Source organism: Nesoenas mayeri (genome assembly GCF_963082525.1).
Source record: "Nesoenas mayeri genome assembly, chromosome: 14".
Taxonomy (NCBI): domain Eukaryota; kingdom Metazoa; phylum Chordata; class Aves; order Columbiformes; family Columbidae; genus Nesoenas; species Nesoenas mayeri.
This window is the reverse complement of record NC_137556.1, coordinates 3,904,844-3,925,662: the sequence shown is the minus strand read 5'-3', so window position 1 is coordinate 3,925,662 and position 20,819 is coordinate 3,904,844. Positions and strand designations below refer to the sequence as shown.

Sequence of the window (20,819 nt, the reverse complement as noted above, 5' to 3'; positions counted from 1 at the left end):
TCCCCTGCGCCAGACAGGGGGGAGAGGATGCTCAGGTAGCAATTCAGTTGTAAAGAGGGATGCGCATATTCTGAAGTGAAGTTATTTTAAGTGTTGAGTTAATCTTAGTAAAGGTTGACTGGAGTTCTCCATGTCCCCAGAAGCTACTGCCAGATTTTGTGTTTGAAGAGAAGGAAATTACAGCAGAGGTTGTGGGGTCTTGTTTATGCTCCACAAGTGAGGATGTAGTGACTGCTGGCAGCTTCCCTGTGCGCATGGAATTAGTGTTGGGTTATCACCATTTAAATTTAAAATGGATGTTTCTGTGTTGTTTTTGGTTTTCTTGTTTTAATTTATGTTTACCACCTTGACTCGAGCTTGTCTTTAGTACTTTCCTCGCCTTTGCAAGTTGTAGAGGTCCTAGACAACATTGTGTGGAGCTGGAGGGAGAATTTGGCCCAGGCTGCAGCGCCGGGGAGGGCACGGGCTGCCACACAAGGTCTGAGCGCTGTAGGTCTGTCTTGAACTAGTTTACTTATGAATTGGAGCAAGTGGGCTTGTTTCTGACAGAATTCTCATGCTGAAGTTTTGCTTTTTAATCTAACTTTTGTTGCCACATTACTTGGATTTTACTTTGCCAGTTTGTTGATTTATTTATGTTTAATTGCTACCCTCAAATTATGTTAGAGTCATTTGGTTTGCAGGGTCGAGCTCTCAGAAGCAGAGAGTTCTTGCCTTCGAATACGTGTGTGCCACTCTTGGTACGTGTGCAGTGCTGGGTTACACGTTCACACACTGTTTTTTCCACAGGACCCTGATGGCTTCAGGCTGTGGGATGTGCAGAGCTTGCGTGAGGCGCTCACTTAGCGTTGCTTTTCATTCTTCTCGTGCTGTTCCCTCGTTTTCCAGCTCCACGCTGTAGGGCTGTGATGTTCGGGTAATGGCAGCAAGGAAATGAGGTACAGGGAAATCCAGAGCCAGATCTTTCATCACTAAGGATGGCTGCTTCCAGTGGCTGGATGTAAGAAATAAATTGGGCATGTGTATAGGGCTGCTGGAAGGAAGCTCTTTACCAGAACCACACCATATGCACTGTGTTGAAAGTACCGAGGGCCAGCAAAGTCCACTCTTTAAGCCTAGAATTAATCCTGCTGCTGTGGGGAGAGTACTCTTGTTAAAAAGTGTTTGTCTCCCTGTATGAGAGTTACTCTGGTTCTTCATTTATTAGCTGACATGTTTAGTGCCATTTCTCTCTTGGCTATAAATAAAGGAACCAATGCCATGTGATAATTGCTACTCCTTTAAGCATTTCTGAATCTCCTACTACAGACTGTCGATTTGAAGTGTAACCAGCTACTGGTAATGTTATATCCCCGAGACACAATAGGCATGGCAGTGGTTTGTTTGAACATGGAACATATATTTCCTTGGTCAGTTGACATCTTCCTGGTGAGGAGATTAATTCCCCTGGCTCTCAGTGCCTCCTGCAGGCACAGTCTCCCTGTACGCGCACCTGGTTAGAACAGGCTCTCGCTGTTCTGCTGTCCGTCCATGGCCCATGTTCCACACAGCCCTCTCTGCCGCTGAGATTTATGCTGTTCGGAAGACCTTATTTTTTCTCAGAAAAGAGCACATAGCTGGATCCCGCCTGACCCCGCGATCTGGTGGCGTCCACCTGTGTTGAAGTGCGTTCGTGTCTCGAGCAGATCTAAACTTACCCGCGAAGGACTTCAGCCATGGTGGGCATCCAGAAAGGATATTTTCCACGTTTGGGGGACTGTCCTGGGCTGTGTTACTGCTCAGTCATAAATTTTTGTGGTCCTTAGTGTCTTTGGTGCTTTGTTGATGTGATAGCGCTGCATCACCTCCTCATTGTGGTGGTGCGAGCGGGTGGGTGTTACGACGCTGTGGCAGCAGGACAGTGTGCCCAGGGTGTGAGGAGCAGCTCGCTTTGGGTGACAGCTGGTTTTTTTATCAGTCTATAAGATCCAGAGCAACGGAAATATTGGAAATATTTATTTTAGCAGTTGGCTGTGATTGCTCTTAATCTTCTTGTTTCATTTGTATTTGTTCTCTAATCTAGTATTGCTGATTAGGTATGAAATATCTGTGTGTCTGATGTTACAGGAAGACCTGTGGTTTCTCTCGTAAATATAGATGTTCTGGGTATCTGTCATGTGGAGTCAAACTTGAATGATCGATGCCTTCGCAGTTCACATGGGGCCACATAGCTCTTTGAAGCTGAACACGTCTGTGTGCAAATAGCAAAACCAGAGGTATTTTATTGCAGATTGGGCAGTCTCAAAGGTGAGCTTTTGCTGAATATAATGGCAGAAACCTCTATGTAATTTCTGCTTTCTGTATTTAAAATTTTTAAAAGAAGTTTGGGTGAGAGAGACTTTGTTCAAGCAATGTCCTGGTTCACGTACTGTCCACAGTCTTTAATACTTCACGGCTCTAGTTCAGGTCGTTGCCAGAGGAGTGTAGACTTCACTCAGCTATTCAGCAGGCAGGTTGTGCTCTGTATGGGTGGCATAATTAATGCATCGCCTGCTACTGCTGCAGGAAGGAATGGCCAACGGTACCAACAAAATCAGCTCCTACAGGTGCTTTTTTAGGATGTGTGCTGCCTCTCAAGGCCTGTGACCTCCACTAACCATCTTTGTATTTGCTTGCTGCCCATTTCTTTTGGAAAAGTGCATCTCCCAGAACCGGAGCCTTAATTTTTTTCTAACAAATCTTGTGTTGTTGAGGGTACAGTGATTGTAGTTCTGCTGTTACAGCTGCTTCTGAGCCCTTGCTAAAATCAACCATAGTGGCTCGGTTTGAAGCAGTTGTGTTTGACTTCAGGGCAATGTAGTTGTGTTTTGTGTGAAGTCACAGCTCTGGTTGCCTCTTGTAGTTCGGCAGCTTCTCCTTGCACCCCATTCCCAGGAGTGGGGTTAAACTGTGTGCTGTGTAACAACTATAAGTGGGTTTTCTTTAGTATCCCTATGTTAACTGAACAAATCTGTAGCTCACTGAAGAGGTGTCAACTCTGGATACAATTAACAAGGTACTTGAGCCCCAAGGAAAAACGTAGTATTTTCTGAGTTATAATTAAGACAGTGTTTCTTAAAAAGATATTAACTCAAAAATCAGTATTACGGGTGATGATCAACTTTGAGCCCGGCTGTTTAGAATATACTTTTGTTTTTCTTGCCTGTGACTGACAGCTTCATGTATATAGTAATTTGGATTATTTTTTACAGTTATTTGCTTGGGCATTTAGAAAGGCACAGGGAATAGAAACACCTGAAGAAAGAAACTCAATCCTAGCAGGGGGAGGCTTGTCCTGGGAGTTAAAAAAAAAAACCCAAACAAGTTAATGCCATTTTTCATACTAGAAAAATATGACCTGTGTTCTGTTCTGTCTGCCCAGAGCCATCTGTACTGTGCAATGCGGTCTTCGCTCAGTAAAATAGGAGTTAAATCCTTTATGGTGGTTAAGGCATTGCCAGAATTTCCAAGTTAATGGGTAGAAAAGGTCTGTACGAGAGTCTGCTTTGAATTAGAGTAGCAGTTTTCAACCTCTATTGATTTGTGGACTCCTAAACGCTTCCCAGGTGCAGACTTTTGTCTAGTGAATTTAGACCTATCAACAATAGCCTCGCTTGCTTTCATATAATTTCATGGCATCAGAGTATTTTTATTTGCAGACTGCTGAGTTACAGAACGTGTTGCAAATGTGAGTTCAGCGTCTGACCTGTGTGGATTTTTGAGTCAAACTTAGCGATGCTTTTGTGCTGCTGCAGGAATGTTGCAAGAAGGCTCAGGAAAAGGTGCAGTTTGCTTTGCTGAAATAGTTCCTGCAAGTTTAAATGTTGCTTCACTTTTGGGTGTGTTGGCGTGAGTGAGGTGTTGGGGTTAAGGTCAGGTGGCAAGGTGTGGAACATCAAAGCAATGGTTTGGTGCTGGTGTTGTGGGACAGGACGATGACCAGAGCAATTAATGGTTTAGCCTGTGGGGAAGTGAGTCCAGTGTGGGTGGCATGTCCTGTGCGTTTTAGGTTTGGAGATTTCTGAGCATAGTCTTTGCAGTTGTTTTGGGGGATGATAGGAGCCTCCCTTCTCAGTTCACGAGGTTTGTCGGTAGTGCTGGAGCCATGGTGCTGAGGGGGTGCTACTGGAGACACATGTGGGGCACAGGTGTGTGGTTGGGGTCCCTCAGGAACATGTCACGCTCCTTCTAGCAGGTGACTGCAGAACGGGAGCTGAGTGGTGGCATGAAGGAGTTTGGTGTGGCTGCAGAGCTCTGGTGCAGACTGGGAAGTGGAGAGTTGGGCGTCCCACTGGTTTGGTGCTGGGTGGGAGCTCGGGTGCTCCTTGGGCTGATCTGAGCGTGTGCTCCTGACCACAGTGCCCAGGAGAGGGGAGGATGAAGATGCTGCTGTGCTGGACCCGGAGGGCGATGCCCCAGCCCCATTGTTACACCAGAACTCTGGTTTCGGTGTGGCTGCTCACTGTACCTTTGCAGCAGTGATTAAATGTGCGACAGAGATAAAGATGGACTCGGTACACATCCATCTCACGTGTGTCCAGAAGCATTGATGAAGCCAGGAGGGATTTCAGCACGCATGCCTTGCCTCTGTTGAAGGATGGAAAAGCGCTTGTGAAAATTGATGTGCTGACTTTCTGTGATTGTTGTGAATATTGCATCAAGATCTATTTCACTTGGATGTTTGGGAGAACGTCAAAAACAAATTGAGGGAAAAGTCCTTGTGTGTCTTCTCTATTTCCCAGCCCTTGTGAGGGTTGGTGGGCCTGGCCAGGCACCTTCAGTGCTGTTGTAGCATGGCCCAAGCGGCAGTTTTGTACCAGGTTGACCTGCTCGGCTTGTTGCCTGGTGTCATTGTGGCTTGGGCAGGGATGAAGCTACACAAGCCACAAATGAATGGCTTGTCCGGCAGCCAGCGGCACCCACAGCTCTGTTTGTGTGGGTGTTTGGTAGGAAACTCATTCTGGGGGTTGTATTCAGTATCTGGCGAGTGCTGCTGGGGGTGGCCTGTTCACGCTGCTGGGGCCTTCAGGAAACAAATTTTATATGTAATAAAATAGCAGTGTAGCTAGTATTAACTTTGAGACAGTCATCGGAACTAACACACTGGGGGCTTGTTTTTAATTTTCAAACACAGAGAATTTGATTTTTGTGTATGAGAAACCAGAAGTGTTGAGGTGGGCAGAGCAATCGATCACGGTGGTGCATACTAGCCAGAGAATGGGGTGTCTCTTGGTTTGGTATTTTTTAGGAAAAAGTGAATGGAGAATTCCTTGCACAAAGATACCTCAGCACACTGGAACAGTTTGTTTGGAAATACAAAGGAGCACAAAAGGCTGAAAAGGGAGCAGACCTGATGACCTGGTTTTAGTTTGGGATTTTTGCTAGTTCTCTGACATAAGATATTTGTCAATTTTTCTTTGTGAGACTTTGCAAAGTTCTGGTAGTGCCTTCAGTTCCTCTGTTGCTTGAAACAATTAAATCTGTATTAAAGAGAACTTGGTTTATCATTTAAAATGTATGCAGATAACCAGCGTGGGAGTTTTTCCTCTGCTTCAGGCAGTGGTTTGGAATCAGCTATGTGTGTGTGTGTCTCTGGATTTCCCTCCACCGGGGACAGGGGTGAGATGGGACCGCTCCTCTCCCACCATTGCTGCCGGGTGCATTTCTGGTTATTGGGATGAAGTGCCAAATCTGTATGTCACACTGCTGTTCTACCCAGTCTGTAAGGAAAAGGATCTTGGTTAACCAGTTATCTCTGTGTCTGAGGCTTGGTGGTGTCTCCTCGGTATGTTCTTTAAAATCTGTACATTTATAACTTCTGAACTTGACAGAAGTGCTTTGGGATGTATGAATTATTTTTTATCAGCTCTCTTGATTTTAACCTTTATAGGAGTTCTTGCCTATGTAGTGCCCTTTGCATTTGTAGGCTGCTACAGTCTGGAAAAGAAATAAAAAATACTCCTAAAAACCAGCCAAAGACAACAAATACCCACAAGCATGCAGATAACACAAGTTTGGCTTGTATCATAACCTCCGCTGTAGTTTTTGCTAGTGAATATTTAATTAGTGAGTATTTAACACCTCAGCGTGATAACGGTCCCAGATAAGAGGCAATATCCTTTTTTCAGACAAGGACGTGGGTCAGACGCCTGTTTGCTTTTGTCTGCCGTGCTGCAGCCAGAGGACCAGAGCAGTGGGGACACCGAGCGTGTCCTCAGTGTGCAGCACTTGGCTTTGCATTGGACTTGGCGCTTGCCATGAAGTGCCGGTGTGGTGGTAGTTCTGGTGATGGTTTTGGCAGACAGACCCTGCAGGTGTTGTGGTTTGCGTGGGTTTTTTTACATAATTACTCCAGTCGGGTTTAGCCCTTTCCCGTGCAGGGGTTTGTTTATTCCTGTGAGCACTGCTGCTCAGCCTGCACCGGTGCCGATTCAGCATCGCAGCCTCTCTCCATAAAGGCTTAAAGCTCGTGGGCTTTGTAATGGTACTTTGTACCAAGAAAACTTTGATTGATAGCCTCTTCTTGCTCAGCTTCAAATGCCTCTTAAGCTATGAAGTAGATATAATTTAATTTTCTTTTAATTTTTTTTTCAACCAATTTGGTTTTGATTTCGGAAAAGCTTCTTCAAAATAAAAATCTTTGCTAATGAGAATTTATTTTTTTGCTTTTATCACAAGCAGTTATTAGTTTCAGTTCTTGACTTTGCTTCAGTGTTGTTCTTAATCTCATCTTCATTTTATCTTGCCATGCAACATTCACAAGCAGAGATTACGTCCCAAGTCCTGCCTTTTTTCCTTCTATCCATATTCGTTAATTTCTCAGTGCATGAAATAATGAAGAGTGGATCACTTGGACTTCTTTACACCTTCCCATCTTAACAGCAGGACAGTGGTAGGAGTTGGACTTTTATCCAGTGGGCTCGGGACAGAGGGATAAGCCTGAGCTCAGAGGGCTGAACTTGGAGCTGCTTTTGTCTTCAACTGCAAGTTAACTCAATGAGGTTGAACTTCAGCTGGAGTGAAGCCCCATGTCGTGAAAACGTTAAGGATAGCTTTAGGAATGCCCTTCCTGGCAAATTCTGGGAGGGCTTTTAACAGAGGAAATTTGCCCCTGTTGCTGTCTCTCCTTTGCAAGGGCAGAGGGTGAATCGCCGGGCTGTGTGATGGTGAAATGGCCTGAGCTGGGGCATCAAGGCACAGCACACCGTGACCCAACCGTTTGCCTGGTTGTGGAGATACTGCCCATAGTGGAGTGTTTGGCCCAGGCTAATCCAGCTGCCTTAAAATATAATTTCTCCCTCAAGTTTATTTTGTTAGGTTATTGTTTTTTTCTTCTGGTAAAAAGAGCTGTTGATGTTCAGCCGTATGGGTGGGTTGGTGGCTTGTAGGAATTAGGTGAACTCCTTGTCATCTCATTCTGTTCAGGAAAACACTAATATCATTGAACTTTATGGAAAAAAGTTGCTGAGGAACACAGCGGACTGACCCTCACGAGGCTTCCAGTTGTAACTGATAAGAAGTAGATAATGGGAACAGCTTGTTTGCAGTCCTGGGGGTAGTTGGGCTGCGGGGAGGAGCACGAGAGCTGCTGCCTCAGGAACAAGCGGCTTTGTAGAGAGCACTGGAGGCTTCTGCGGTGGAGCTGCTGCTGCCCCTGGCGCTGGTGTGTGCGCTGACTCGTGTGCGGGGTGTGACGGACCTGGCAGCTGCGAGCGCGGTGAGATCTGCTCAGAGATAGCCCGGCATCCGCTGCAGGGCCCTGGGCAGGTATCTGCTGCTCTTAGTGTCATTGTTTATACTGTATTGTCTAATTATCGTTTGGATGTGGCTGCCTCCTTTTATTTTCTTCCTTGGCTTTGATTCTGGCCACTTCGTGCCTGAAACAGGCTTGGCAGGATCTTTCATTATTCTCCGGGGTCAATGGCTTCCTTCTTGCACACAATCTCTCTCACTGCCCCAGCCTTTCTCCCAAAGCAAGTTCTGTCCCTTGCTGCGTTGAGTGATGTCATGTTTGTAACTAAGTCAGGAATAAATTATAACAGGGTTATTTTGACCAAATGTTTCTGTGGTGGCTTTCAAAAGCAGGTCTGAACTTGAAGTGTGCAGGGCTACGATGGCTGCAGGTCAGTGCTTGTGCTCTGCACAGCCTGACTCTTTGGGTACATGGTGTTGAAAATATTGCCCTGTGACGATGTCGCCTGGCCGGTCAGGCCATTGTGGCACACGGGGTGTCTGTGCCGCGCTGTGCTGGAGGTGACAGTGCTGCTCTGGTTGTGACACAGGTGACCGGCGCTGCAGGACAGGTGGACCCCGTGGCTATCAGTGTGCTGTGTGTTTGTGGGCTTGTGCTTTGCGCCACCTCTTCCAGCAAGATCAATGGGTTGAACAGCAGCTTCAAGTGACACAGCCAAGAGTGGTTACTGGATAAGTGTTATTTTTGTACTTTTAAACAATGTGGTTATTTTAAAGGGAAGAAGATTGAGAGACAGTCGAGGATTGACAGTATGTGCACAATAATAAAATCACTTAGAAATATAAGCTTTCTTTGCTTGATTGATGATCTCAAAGGTCTGTTTCATATTTGCCTATGATGAGAATTTCTGGAGGGCAGAGATACTGCTTGTGTGGTTGTTTTGTGTATGGGAAAGCCTGCTTCCTCATGAAATACCCAGTCAGTGCTCAGCTTCACTTAGTGAATTGCAAAACGTGTATTTGGTATAGTACAAACTCAGGAGGTGTTTGTCAAGGTAGGAGTGTTTGTGTAATCCTTCTGCTGGTGATCCCTTCCTCAGTGACAAGTGGTCATTTGGGATCTCGTACTGGTGGAGAAGACTTGATTAAAAACATCCACAAGTTACATTTTTGTTCTTTCCAAAAATAGCGCAAAGTAATTTGAAATACTGCATATCACCTCCAGTTCAGCTTGTCCTGTCTGAGCAGCAAATTAATGCCAAACAGTTGATAACAGAGTAGGTGGTGCTGACTCTCTGACAATACAAAACCCGGGGGAGCTCTGTCCTCCCTCCCTCACCAACCCAGGCTCCTGCCCGCTTTGAATTTCATCGTTGTATTTCCACTGGAGTCACAACATGGTACCGAACTGGTGTGCAGTGGCTCATAAGTTTTGTTGTTATTAAAACACTTGATCATTTCTGTGCTCTGTCGGCAAACACTCGCTGCTCTGACCATATGTAGGGATTACATCTGAAGTTGGTTGTGTTTAAAAAAACATGGGCTTTCCCTCACTCACCAAAAAGTCGTCATTACTGCAGGGCTCCATTTTTGGCCATCGAGATATATTAGCAATTTGGTCTTGGCATAGTAAATGTTAATTGTAAAAGGAATGCAATTTGTTTTATTCTGACTCAAGAAATAAATGCTTTGGGGGCTGTAATTCTGGCATCAGACAGCAAAGTATAAAGGAAGAGGCTTGCTGTACCTGGAAATAACTGCTGCTTGCACTCCTGATAGTTGGGTTGGTATTTTATGTTACAAATTTTAAAAGTGCCTAGCAGATTTTTTTGTTTGTTTTCTGTGGTAATGTATAGGTGTCTCTAGCCAGGTGGTGGGATTTAGGGAGAGTAGAGAGGAAAACCCTGGCTTGGGGCTCTTCCTCGGGAATGGGAACCGAGCTGCCTCTTGGACCCACTGGTGGGGCCAACATCTGAGTGCTGGGATGGAGGGAGCAAACTGGGAAGGAATGAGAATACAGAAGGAGCGGTAACTGTTTCAACATTGTCTGAAGAGTTTCTTGAAAGCCACATTTTCATCAGGTGCCTGTGTGGGGTATTAGAGGGTGACAAAGAGTTGATGTAAATGCAGACTTGCCTGAGCGGGGGTTGTGGGTGTCCCTCGGATCGGATCAGTGTGAATGGCTTTGGCAAATCTCCAGCGCAGTTTTACTGCTCCATCCAGCTGCCTGTGCTCAGGTTACAGTTGTCAGTAGGTTGCACATACATTGTGTGTGTACTGGGCACCACATTGGAGATCGCTGGTTATGATATACATGTGCACTTTAAAGCCTAGGGTTGAAAAATGTCTAAAAATATTTGATGCAAAAGTCACGTTTAGAAGAACACAAGGTGGAAGTAGACCAAAAGAATAAGTTTTTTGCATCTGAAAGCCCATCCGCATTTTAAAAGCCACCAGCAAAGGCAGCACCTCTGGGTCCCGTGCTCACGGATGAGTATTTTTGTCCCAGAAAAGGGTGTTTGTGGCGGTGGAGGGTGCAGCGGCACAGCGAGAGGCTGCGCCCGCTGCTGCTTCACGTGCCCACTCCGAGCTCCTGCCCAGCCCTAAGCTGTTGCGTGGCTTTTGATGATTGAGTGAGAAGAATTCCAGCAATGTCATCTGTAACATCATTAACTGCTTTTTTACATGGAACAGAGAACTTCATTCTTTTGGATTTTCTTTAACCACTTGAAGAAAACCCATTAAACTCAACCTGAAGTGGAATATGCCTTTTATTAGAGAGGTCTGTTATGTTTTAGTTGCTGGGATGTTGAGCTGTGAATTGCAAGAGGCGTGCGGCAGGAATGGTGGTGAGCAGGACGGAGAAGTGAAGCGGGAAGGTGCGTAGTTGTGACAGCTTTAATGAGGAGCAGATTGCTGATTCTGGTCGGCAAAAATACCCACAGCGCTTCTTAGAGTTCATAAAACGTTGAACCCACCTGAGACATGTTGGCTGGTGCTGGTGAGCAGGCAGGACACCCCGCAGTGGACACGGGGACTTGTGTGGCTGTGGAAACCTGTTGTACCCCGTCTTGGCTTAATTAGTTGTGATGCCAGCAAGCTCCTGAGTCCTCCTTTGGGCAGAGCTGGTGCCTCATCCAGCCAGAGGGTGAGCTGGGCAAACAGCTTCTCCACAGCGAGACACAAACGGCGTTAAGCAGTGTCAGGTTTCTGTGTGGTGAAGGATTTTGGCATTCTCGAGGTCGCTGCACAGCCCTGGGAAGCAGAGAGGGTTTGGGTGACTCCTGTAGAGCTGATACGTGTGCGTGGGTTTTGGAGACAGGCAAAGTCTGTGTGTCTGTCTGTGTGTCCGACTGCTATTGTGCTCCCTTTCTCCTGCTCTGCAGTTTTGGGGCAGAGCAATGGCAGTTCTGCTCATCTAAATTAAAAGATTCTGATTATACCTGCCTCTGGTTTCAAATACTTCGGTTTAAAATAGTTCATGGTGAAGTTTTTCCCTGGGCACATCTGAGAAGCGGGGAAATTATTAGCTTGTACATACCAACTTTGTTTTGTTTTTAATTGATAAACACTTGATTTGCTGTTCTCATCACTTCCTTCCAGTCAGAAGTATTTCATTGTCTCTCACTACTACTTTTTTTTCCTGCATGATGCAACCTTTGAAATGAACAAATTGGTGTTACTGAAGTACTGGGGCTTAGTAGTGACTCCAAATATTTACCTGTTCAAATGCGTGAAATCCGAGTGCAGTCGTTTACCAGAGGTCATGTTCTTTACTAAAAAGAAGGTGTAAGAGCCACTAAATAAAATCAGGACTTGCTTTTTGATGTAAATGTCTCTGGTGGCCAGATGGCATCTGGGGAGGCAAATACCTTTAAAAGCATCTGGAGCTTTAGTGATTTCTTGTGTTCTGGTTTCTCCCCAAAGATCCAAGCCAAGAAGAAACCTACTCCAGTGAAGTATGAAGTTGGGGATCTTGTTTGGGCCAAGTTCAACAGACGCCCATGGTGGCCATGCACGATTTGCCATGACCCAGTGCTGGACTGTCACTCAAAAATGAAAGGTACTGTATCTACTCAGACCACAAAGTGGAGGTGTTGTATATGGCAGGGTGCTGCAGTTTGTCATTAATGTACAAAAAAACCGTTTCTGGCCCTTGAAAGGTATGAAGAAACAGGCTCTTCTGTGGAAGACCTGGATCTGTGAAGTTAGGCCTAGTTCAAGGAGATGACAGGAGGAAGATGGGACTGAGGCTGATGAAAGTGGCACATGCTGGACACGGAGGCTTTTCGCAGATTATAGGAAGGATGAGTAGGTGGGCTGAGCATAGGGCAGCGCAGGAGACAGAGCAGCCTCCCGTAAAAGATCTGCAGAGAAAAAGGAGGTGAATCGGGGGGAGAGGACAAGGGTGAGCAAGCAGAGCTGGGAAACCTGGAGTGTGTGAGGACGTGGAAAGTTGGCCAGGCTGGGAGAGAGGGAGGATGGGAGGCTCCGAAAAGCGGGGAGTGGGGTGGAGCGGTGGAGCTCCGAGTGCCTGAAGGTGTGCTGGGAACGTGGAGAGGAGGTGACTGCGGTTTTGGTCTCGTTTGGCACAAGGAGGCAAGGGGCTGTTTCTGGGGAAATAACCAGAAAAACCTGGAGATGGAGCCATGTATGTGAAAGTGTGTCAGGGGAGGAGCTGGGGGAAAGGAGGCAGGGAAGTGCAGGTGAGTGATGGAGAGAACAGAACAGAGGGGAAGTGAGTTTTTTTGGAATTGCAGCTCATTTGAAGGCTGTCACTGCGCTTTTTAGAATCCCACTGGCTGCTGTGGGGAGACTGCCACGAGTGGAAGGCTTATTTATTCTTGATTTTCCCTTCTGATTCTTTTTGTCCTGTGGGCAACTGGAAACCCCTTGAAATGGTGCCGTCTGCCACTGGCAGCTCTGTAGGCTGGTGAGGTTGCCACTCACCCATGTGTTTCTCTGCAGTTTTTGTGGCCAAAGCACCAAGTGACTTCTTTTTTTAGAGTGGCCATAGCTCAGAGCCCTCTGCTATTTTCTCTAGAGACATGTGTCTCTTTTCCTACATTGTGTTCACGTCATCCCCAAGTCTGGTTGCTATAGTCTCCTTACTTGCTATTTCTCCACCTTCATCCTTTGGGAAGCATCCATCCTGATTCTAGATAATACTGGATGTGCTGTTTTAAATAGTCCCTTTTGAACTCTCGAATTCCTGTCAAAGATGTTGCTGGAAAATATGCTAGACATATATTCTCTCCCTGCATCTCCCTCCGTGAAGTTTTGGACAGTATTTAATGCATATAGCTGTCCAGTAATCCCCTCTTAGAAGAATGATTTCTAATAAAGGAATTCTGCAGGGAGGAAACATGCTATTAACAAATTCCAGCAAGGTCTGACCTCCAGCTCCATGATAGAATCTCCGATCATGTTTTACCTGTGTTCAAACCAACAGAGCTCTGGGGAAAATGGCATTTTCCAGTTGTGGCTGTGTGGAATCTGTTGGTCTCCCCGATGCTGAGGTGGCAGAGCGGGTGATTCTGAACTCGGGTGCTTTCGGGCAGGGGCAGCAGCTGGGCTCCGTGCCCTCTGCAGGAAGCACAATCCTCCTGCCTCGGCTCTCCCGTTGCCAGGGGAACGAGCCCTTCAGAACAAGGCAGGTCGCTTCAAATTCATCACTTGTGCAGAAGCCTCTTCTCCTAGATTTGAGATGTGGTGTTTTGTTTAAAGCAGTTTGCTTTTTCTCAGCAAGCTCTTGACTCAAAAGATTTTTGGAGCTGGAAGCTGGAGGCTCAGTGGCTTGAGTCCCAGTGCTGTGAACGGGAAGGAATGAGTCCGTCATCTTTGCCCTTGGTTCGATGTTGCCCTGGGTGTTATTTGTCATCCTCTGCGTAGCCTGGGTCGGAATCTCTGTGTCACAGCGCTGAAGGCTGGGCTGTGCTGGCGCTCCTGGAAGAGGCAGCACAAACCAGACAGGCTGCAAAGTCTGGGCTGTGTGTGCAGAGGGTGAAGGTGTCCCCAGGAGAACATGAACCACGCCGCAGCGGAGTGCAGGGACAAGTTTCTATCCCTTGTTCAGGCCTCGTTTGCTCTGTTGTAATGCTTGCAACCTGTCCTTTTTCACCAGCACACCCAGTACCGGGTCAGTTCTTAACCGCACCGTGTCTGTTCACCATTCTCGCATAGAAAACACTTTTGAAAAAACCTTTGATGGCATCCACATGATTGAGTTTCTCCTCTTGCTCTGCACCTTTGTGCCCAAAGTATGGAGATACTCATTGCAACTAACATTTTGTTATTTTGCGCCTGGTCTTTGTAGAGTATGTGTGTACTTAAGTACTCTTCTTAATGTTTTATGTCCTGAATAAGAGTTTGTTTGAGAACAAAGCATTGAACAAGATGGGATGTATCATAGTGGGAGAGGTTCCACCTGTATGAGTAAATCCTGTCCAGAAAGATGTCATTTCTGGGTGTTGACAGCACACTGCTGCCCTTGCCCAACAGTCAAGTGGACTGGACTGTTTAATCATTAATCAGAGAGCAGCAAAAAAGAAATGTCCTGCATAGGATGTTGTGTCTCCCAAAGAAAAAAATAAATGAGATATTTCTGCAATTTTTTGCAGCCAAACTGCAGTATTTGCTCTAGGGAGATGACCCATCTTAGACCTGTTAATCAATTGTTTGTAAGAAAATAATAGCAACACAGAGATCAAAGGGGTCTCTCTTAGTCCTGAGCGGGAATCCCCAGAACTGAGAATGTTACTAAGCAAAAAGTAGTTGAAAAATTAATTGGCAAACTGTTACTTGTTTCTGTGATTCTTTTTGTGTGATTCTGTTATATGCAAGGGGTAATTCTGTTAAATTTCTCAAAATAGTTTCCAATCGGAGACCTTACCGAGAGTACTATGTGGATGCCTTAGGAGAACCTTCGGAGAAAACCTGGGTTGCTGGGAAAGCTATTGTCCTCTTTGAAGGAAGACATCAGTTTGAAGAGCTGCCTGTGCTCCGGAGGAGAGGAAAGCAAAAGGAAAAAGGCTACAAACATAAGGTGAAAGATCTGTTTTCTCTATGTATTTGATCCTTTAAATCTGCACAGTACAAAGTGTTCCTTTATCCTGGAATTGCACTTTGACAGCTTTCTTCTGTGGCAGCGACTGCAGCAGCACAGCCAGGGAAGTGATTGGTTGCATCCTTACAACAAGCAGGGTTTATAAGCTGCCAGGAGTTTCTAGGTTCTCTTTGGTGTCGGAGCGTGACCTGCTGCTGTTCTTGACCTGGACAGTTCTGAGAGGCAGGAGAGTCCGGTCTCTGTCGCTGTGAGGTCCGTTCAGCGCGCAGCCCCTCCTGACACGTTACCCAGCGCTCCTGCATGACTCCCCGTGCTCTCTGGCCACCTCTTTTGGCCGATCTGAAGCAGAGGTGGAGTTGCACGCTTCGCTAGATCACTGGCTGAGATAAAGCAGCGGCTATTTTAGCTCTGCTTCAGTAATTCTCTTCACAGAAAGCTGTTAGGACTTATAATTTCACTTGGGAAACGCTTTGTTAGTGAACCTGTGGGAATGAGTTTTGTGGCTCATCACATCATCTCTGTTTCCAAATGTAACGGCTCTGAGCAGTTGTAGCCAGTATAATGGAACGTGCCGCAGGGCTCTGCTCTCCTCCTTCTGAAAGGTGACGGGAGAAATCAACATTTTAGAAATGCTGAAGTGAAGAAGTACAGAGGCCACTGCATTACTGTGAGAGAGCAGATAGTCATACTAGGCAACAGTGTCTGATTTCTGTTTTATCCCAGGAGGTTTATTAGCAGTCACATACTTAACTTATTTAATCTGATGGTTTTGCACTTACATAAGTTAAGTACATAACTGCTCTTGCAGGTGCGAGTTCCCAGGTGTAATACCCTCATTTGGTTTTCTTTTTCCAAGGGCATGTTTGGTATCTTCTCTAAAGACTTCTCCTTGTGTTCCCAGCCCCCTAACAACTAGTTATATGCTCTCAAGTAACTTTCCTGGTTGTAGAAGTGCTACATGGCTGGGGGTTCATCCCATATGGAAATGACAGTGCTGGTGTGGCTGCACTAGAGGGAATTAAATGTTTGTTGCTCACATAAATGTCCAGGTTTGCATCCATGGAAGCCAAGATCTGATGCAAAGCTGAGAGTTTTTGGCTGGTTTGCTGTCAGGCTCCATGAAGCTTCTTAATCTGCTGAGATTTTGTTGGTGTGGGGTCTTATTAAAGGAAAAGTGTCAGAAATTTGTGTTGTTCCTTCTGTCTTGGAATAGATTTTGATTTTAGAAGCAGTTGTGAAACCTTTGATTTGTTGTTGTGCAGCCAAAAACTACACAGGCAGATAAGAAACAAGTTTCTTGCTGGTTTTAGGTGTTAGCAGAAGTTCCTGTCCGGTATGAAGAGGGCTCTTTGTTTTATGCTAAAGGTGCAAAGTTAAAGCTGCAAGACTTCTCAGTAATAGCTGTTTGAATTTGATAGGGTACAGTTCAGATGTGTGTGTATATCTCATGTGTGTGCAAAGGTGAGTTGATGGAAAGGGAGCATTGAATCGTGCTCTTGAGTTCAAGGCATGCAGGAAGAATCATGAACGAGCAAAGCAAACACGACTGCTCAAATATTTTGAGGGAAATCATATTGCATTTGCCTTAAGAGGCCTGTTGGCTCTTCCTTTGTGTTTTTGTGCCAGGGATCCATACCATATGCATTCCCCTTTATGTTCAGGCTTTGCTAGAATGCCAGGACATCTGGTTCCTGGGAGACCTGTGCTTGCTGGGACCTTTTTGCTCTTTTGGGAATGCACAGGGGTCTTTGTTAGGCTCAGTGGGCATGTGGGTTACTTACCCAGGAGCAATATTTTCTGTGTCCATTATGCACAGTCTCTGGGAATCAATGTGATTGTCTTAAAGACACAAGATGCAGGTTTTTCACTGTTGTGTGCCTGGTGCACCTCAGTCTCACTTTTACCTTGTTGATTACTCACTCCTATTTTTTTTTTTCCTCCTTTTTTTTTTGTTATTTCTCCTCCAACTTCAAGGTTCCACAAAGATTTCTGGCTAAATGGGAAGTCAGTGTTGGGCAGGCAGAAGACATTCTTCTCGGGGGGCCGGAGGATCAGAAGTGCAGCCAGAACTCCAGCGAGCTGGACAGCGAGAAGGAAGCGCAGGCGGAATACTACACCAACGGCCCTGGAGCAGAACGGGACAGGCAGCTGAACGGCTGCTTTAAATCCTTGGCGTTTGACTCCAGACACCCGGCCAGTGGAAAAGGAAAATTGCACATGAAGCCACATCTGAAAAAAAGCTCTGACAGCAGAAAAAGGACTAGAGTAAAAAAGAGTGGCGTAAGAGTGGAAGGATCCAGGGGAGAAATCCAAGGAAAAATGACGGAGAGTATAGTTAGAAACATGATCGTTGGAGACCTTCCAGATAAACACGCATCTCATGAACTTCGCCGGATTGCCAACAGTTTAACAGCGTCTGGGAGCACCAGGGAAAACCATTTGCTTTCCTCCTTTGGAGAAAGACGTTTTGAGAAGACACCTTTGAAACCAGACTATGAGAATCGTAAAAGTGATGCTCTGAAGAATGCTCTCCAAGGAGATTTGTTTTCCAGTGGATCTTTGGAGAGAGAGAAGAGCTCCCTGGGCATTTTGTGCAGTTCCAAATTACAAATACACTATTCTACATCTGATGCTGGTATTGAGAAAAAGCAAACTGAATCAGATTCATCCTTGTCCCTCTCAGATGGTGGGAACAGTGATGTAGATACCATGGACCAAAGTTCAGAGAGAGCTTCTAGTGCTCTTGAAGTTAGTGATTCTTCAGATAAAGTGGAGAAGGAATTTCCTATGACGTCAAGTGGAAACATTAAGCTTTCCATGTATCTTTCTCAGAAGAGCAACAGAAGGGCCAGGAAGAAGTCATACAGAGACTGCAAACCTCTGGGAGGTTCGGTGACCAGCAGACTTGATGGTGGATTTGCGGATGGGGAGCTTGAAGTAGGCTTCTCTGATGCTGAGATGTCGTTGACGGCGCTTGAGTGCTCTTCAGATGTGAGAAACGACAATCTTTCCCTAGCAAACAAGCACACTACTCCCCAAAGCGTTTCCAAGGACAGCTCCTGGCCTGCTGTTGTAAATCAAGCAATCTTAAAACCGAAAAGCATAAAATTGCCCCGAATCGGGAGTATAAAATGCAAACATAAAGAAAAAGTTGCTGGGTCGGAGCCTTCTCTTGCAGAAGAGGAGGGTGACGTGAATCGTTGCTCTTCTGATACCAAAGGTTTCTCTGGCCTTCAGAGAGATTCTCTGCAGAGAAGCGGAAAAGCTGACGGTCAGAAACTGTTAAACAACGTGCACGAGAAGCCCAGGGATTCTACTGAAATCGAAACTGCTGTGGTGAAACACGTCTTGTCAGAGCTGAAGGAGCTGTCGTACCGGTCCATGGGTGACGATGCTGGTGACTCTGGTGCTCCAAAGACCACAGTACCTTTGCTTTTCTCTTCTGCCTCTGGTCACGGTCGTTTGCCTATTGAGCCAGATTACAAGTTCAGCACCTTGTTAATGATGTTGAAGGACATGCATGACAGTAAGACAAAAGAGCAGCAACTGATGACTGGTCAAAATATAGTCCCGTTTCGAAATACCAGCACAGCTGACGGTTCTGGAAGCAATTCTGCGAGCGGTCTCAAGTCCTTGTCTGTTGTAGGTCCCCCATATAAAATAGAAAAAAATGGAGATTGTGTCCAGGAAACAGTAAATCCAAACTCCGCTCTAAGCAACTCCTCATTTTCACGCAATCCTCCAACCAAGTTGACGGGGATTGGTACTAGTAAAAGGGAGCCCGCGAGTACTGCTGTTTCTGGGACAAATGGCACAAATTGCGTGCCCAAACGCAACTGTTCAAAATCTAAGCAGTCATCAAAGCTTGGAGATAAAAAAGTTTCAAACAGAAAGGACTTAAAACCAGGAGGGCCAAGTAAGTTGCTAAGTCGGTTATCCAGAGATTCAGGAGAACATGCATTCCGTGTGCACGGTTTGGTTACCAGGCCTCTAGGTAATGAAGCAGAAGATACTGAGAGGAAAGAGTCTGTTGATTTAACAGAACATTCAACTGATGAAGACTCTGCCTGTTTATCTGATGACAATTTAGATCGTATTGGAAGGAGCCCTGAAGCTGGTAGAAATATTGAGAGCTGCACTTCTGCTGAAAATGGGGAGAGTCCAGACTTGGATTCAGAGGCAAATAGTGAGAGCTCTCTTGGTGATGAGTCTAATGATATAAATCACGTAGCACCCAAAAAGCGATGGCAGCGTTTTAACCAAAGCAGTGCTAGATCTAATAAGCACATCAGTAGATCTAGGGAACAAGGAAACTTGGAGAGTGCCTTTGGCCTGAATTCTCGTGGCTTTTCACTGAAGGGAAAAGAGTGCTTGGGACGTAGGCATTCCCCTCATTCAAAGGTGCTTGAGGGAGACCTGACAGGTCAGGACTATGAGAATCGTTTAGACTTAGTTGAGAAGCGTTTGAATGTATGTGGTAAGCCAAACAACAGTGTGATGGACTCAGAAACAGAGCTTGGCAACTTTGCTCCCCAGTCTGAATTCTCTGCACAAGGTAAGGGAGCTGGACGTGCGCCACAGCGTGTATTTGTATCCATTTTATACTTTTTTCATTTAAAGCATAAGTTATGGAACTTGAGGCTGTTTGACAACACAGAGATGTATATATCTGCGCTGAAAAAAGCATGATGTGTTGGTTTGGGGTTCTCTGTAAGCCCGGAGAACAAAGGCAGCGCAGCAAACACGGGATTTTGCTTAGCTTTTTGGTCAGAAAGTTGAAATACATTGCAAATGATTAGTTCCTCCACAGTGAAAGGTAAATTAACATCCTTCAGGGTTGTGGGTTTGTTTGGTTGGTTTTTGTGCTTTTTTAAAAGAAACCCAACTTATTCCCTCATAACGTGTTCCTTCGAGCCATGTGCTGGCTGTCGGCTGGATAGATCAGCGCTACAAAGTTGTGGGAAACTGAGCCTCAATGGCTGAACTGTTTGACATAAGAGTCTGTCTTTGGTTTGTTCCATAGCATTTCATCAAGACAGCGTATTGGCTGGGGTTTTTTGGCATTTTAGTGTGGAAGTTTATTAGCTGCTAATAACAAATTGGGGAACCCCACGGATTTCCGAGGTCACGCAGCCTTGTCCGTCCCACCGGGATGGGGACATTTGGTAAAGGCAAAAAAAATGGGTGTGCATGGAGAAAATAGGTCCAGCAGAACCGTGTTCAGCTCACACCATCCTCAGGCTTCTGCAAAGAATCTAGGGAAGTAAACCTTTGTGAAAACAACAAAGTGAAATTTTTACATAGATTTTGCCAAACTAAATTGCTCTCAACTATTTGCAGTATCATAAATTAATATAACTTGATAGAACTTTGAACCTGGGTGCGTTTTGTCACTTACGTGTTCCCTCGGTGCACATTTTGGTGTGTGTATTTTGCTGTTAGTGGTTGCTGGAGGTTGCCTGCACCTCTGTTTCAGCGTGGAAAAAGGCTTAGTGGTTGTAGGACCTGCCCAAGGCAGGTCACAGCAGGCACAGAAAACGAACCCGTAGGGTGTAACACGTGGGGTAAGAGTTCTAATTTGAAATCATGACAAGCTTAATCATTCAGTGCCTCATCTGGCTGTGGCTGCGTGCTTTTGAGGCATAATCCCAGACAGAGCAGGCGAGGGGCTGAGCCGGGGCTGTCGCAGGAGCGTCCCAGCCCACCCGACGGAGTGAGTTCTGTTTGCACTGACATGCAGCCACATTCTCGTGGCTTCATGATGGTTTTGCAGTTGAAGCATCCCTGTAATGTCGCTGCATGAGATGTAGGTGCAAATCTACAGAGAGAGACAGAGCTGCTGAGAGGTGGTGATGTTGGGGAGAACCAGCAGAGGAAGGCAGCAGGTCCTGGGCGAGGTGACATGGAGGAGAGGAGCACAGAGGGACAAAGCGAGGGCCTGGCTTTGCTTGTACAAGTGACAGGTCAGCAACCGCAGTGTAATCTAATTCCCCTGCCCTAAATAGCACGTGAGCCTGGAAGCAGAGCTGGACCTTGTCTAGAC

The 20,819-nt window shown here is 45.9% G+C and overlaps 1 protein-coding gene across 5 annotated transcripts in view; it reads left to right on the top strand.

The window, feature by feature from the left end:
• The window catches only part of NSD1 (nuclear receptor binding SET domain protein 1), a 55,774-nt gene that overhangs the window by 3,328 nt on the left and 31,627 nt on the right, over positions 1-20,819 (top strand). For 3 of the 5 annotated variants that reach the window (XM_080353014.1, XM_080353012.1, XM_080353013.1), the window contains exons 3-5: positions 11,638-11,773; positions 14,583-14,755; positions 16,751-19,331. In XM_080353014.1, the coding sequence (XP_080209140.1) occupies positions 11,638-11,773; positions 14,583-14,755; positions 16,751-19,331 (2,890 nt within the window). The remainder of the gene's footprint in view (positions 1-11,637; positions 11,774-14,582; positions 14,756-16,750; positions 19,332-20,819) is intronic. The other 2 variants (XM_080353016.1, XM_080353015.1) reach the window with 2 other exon arrangements.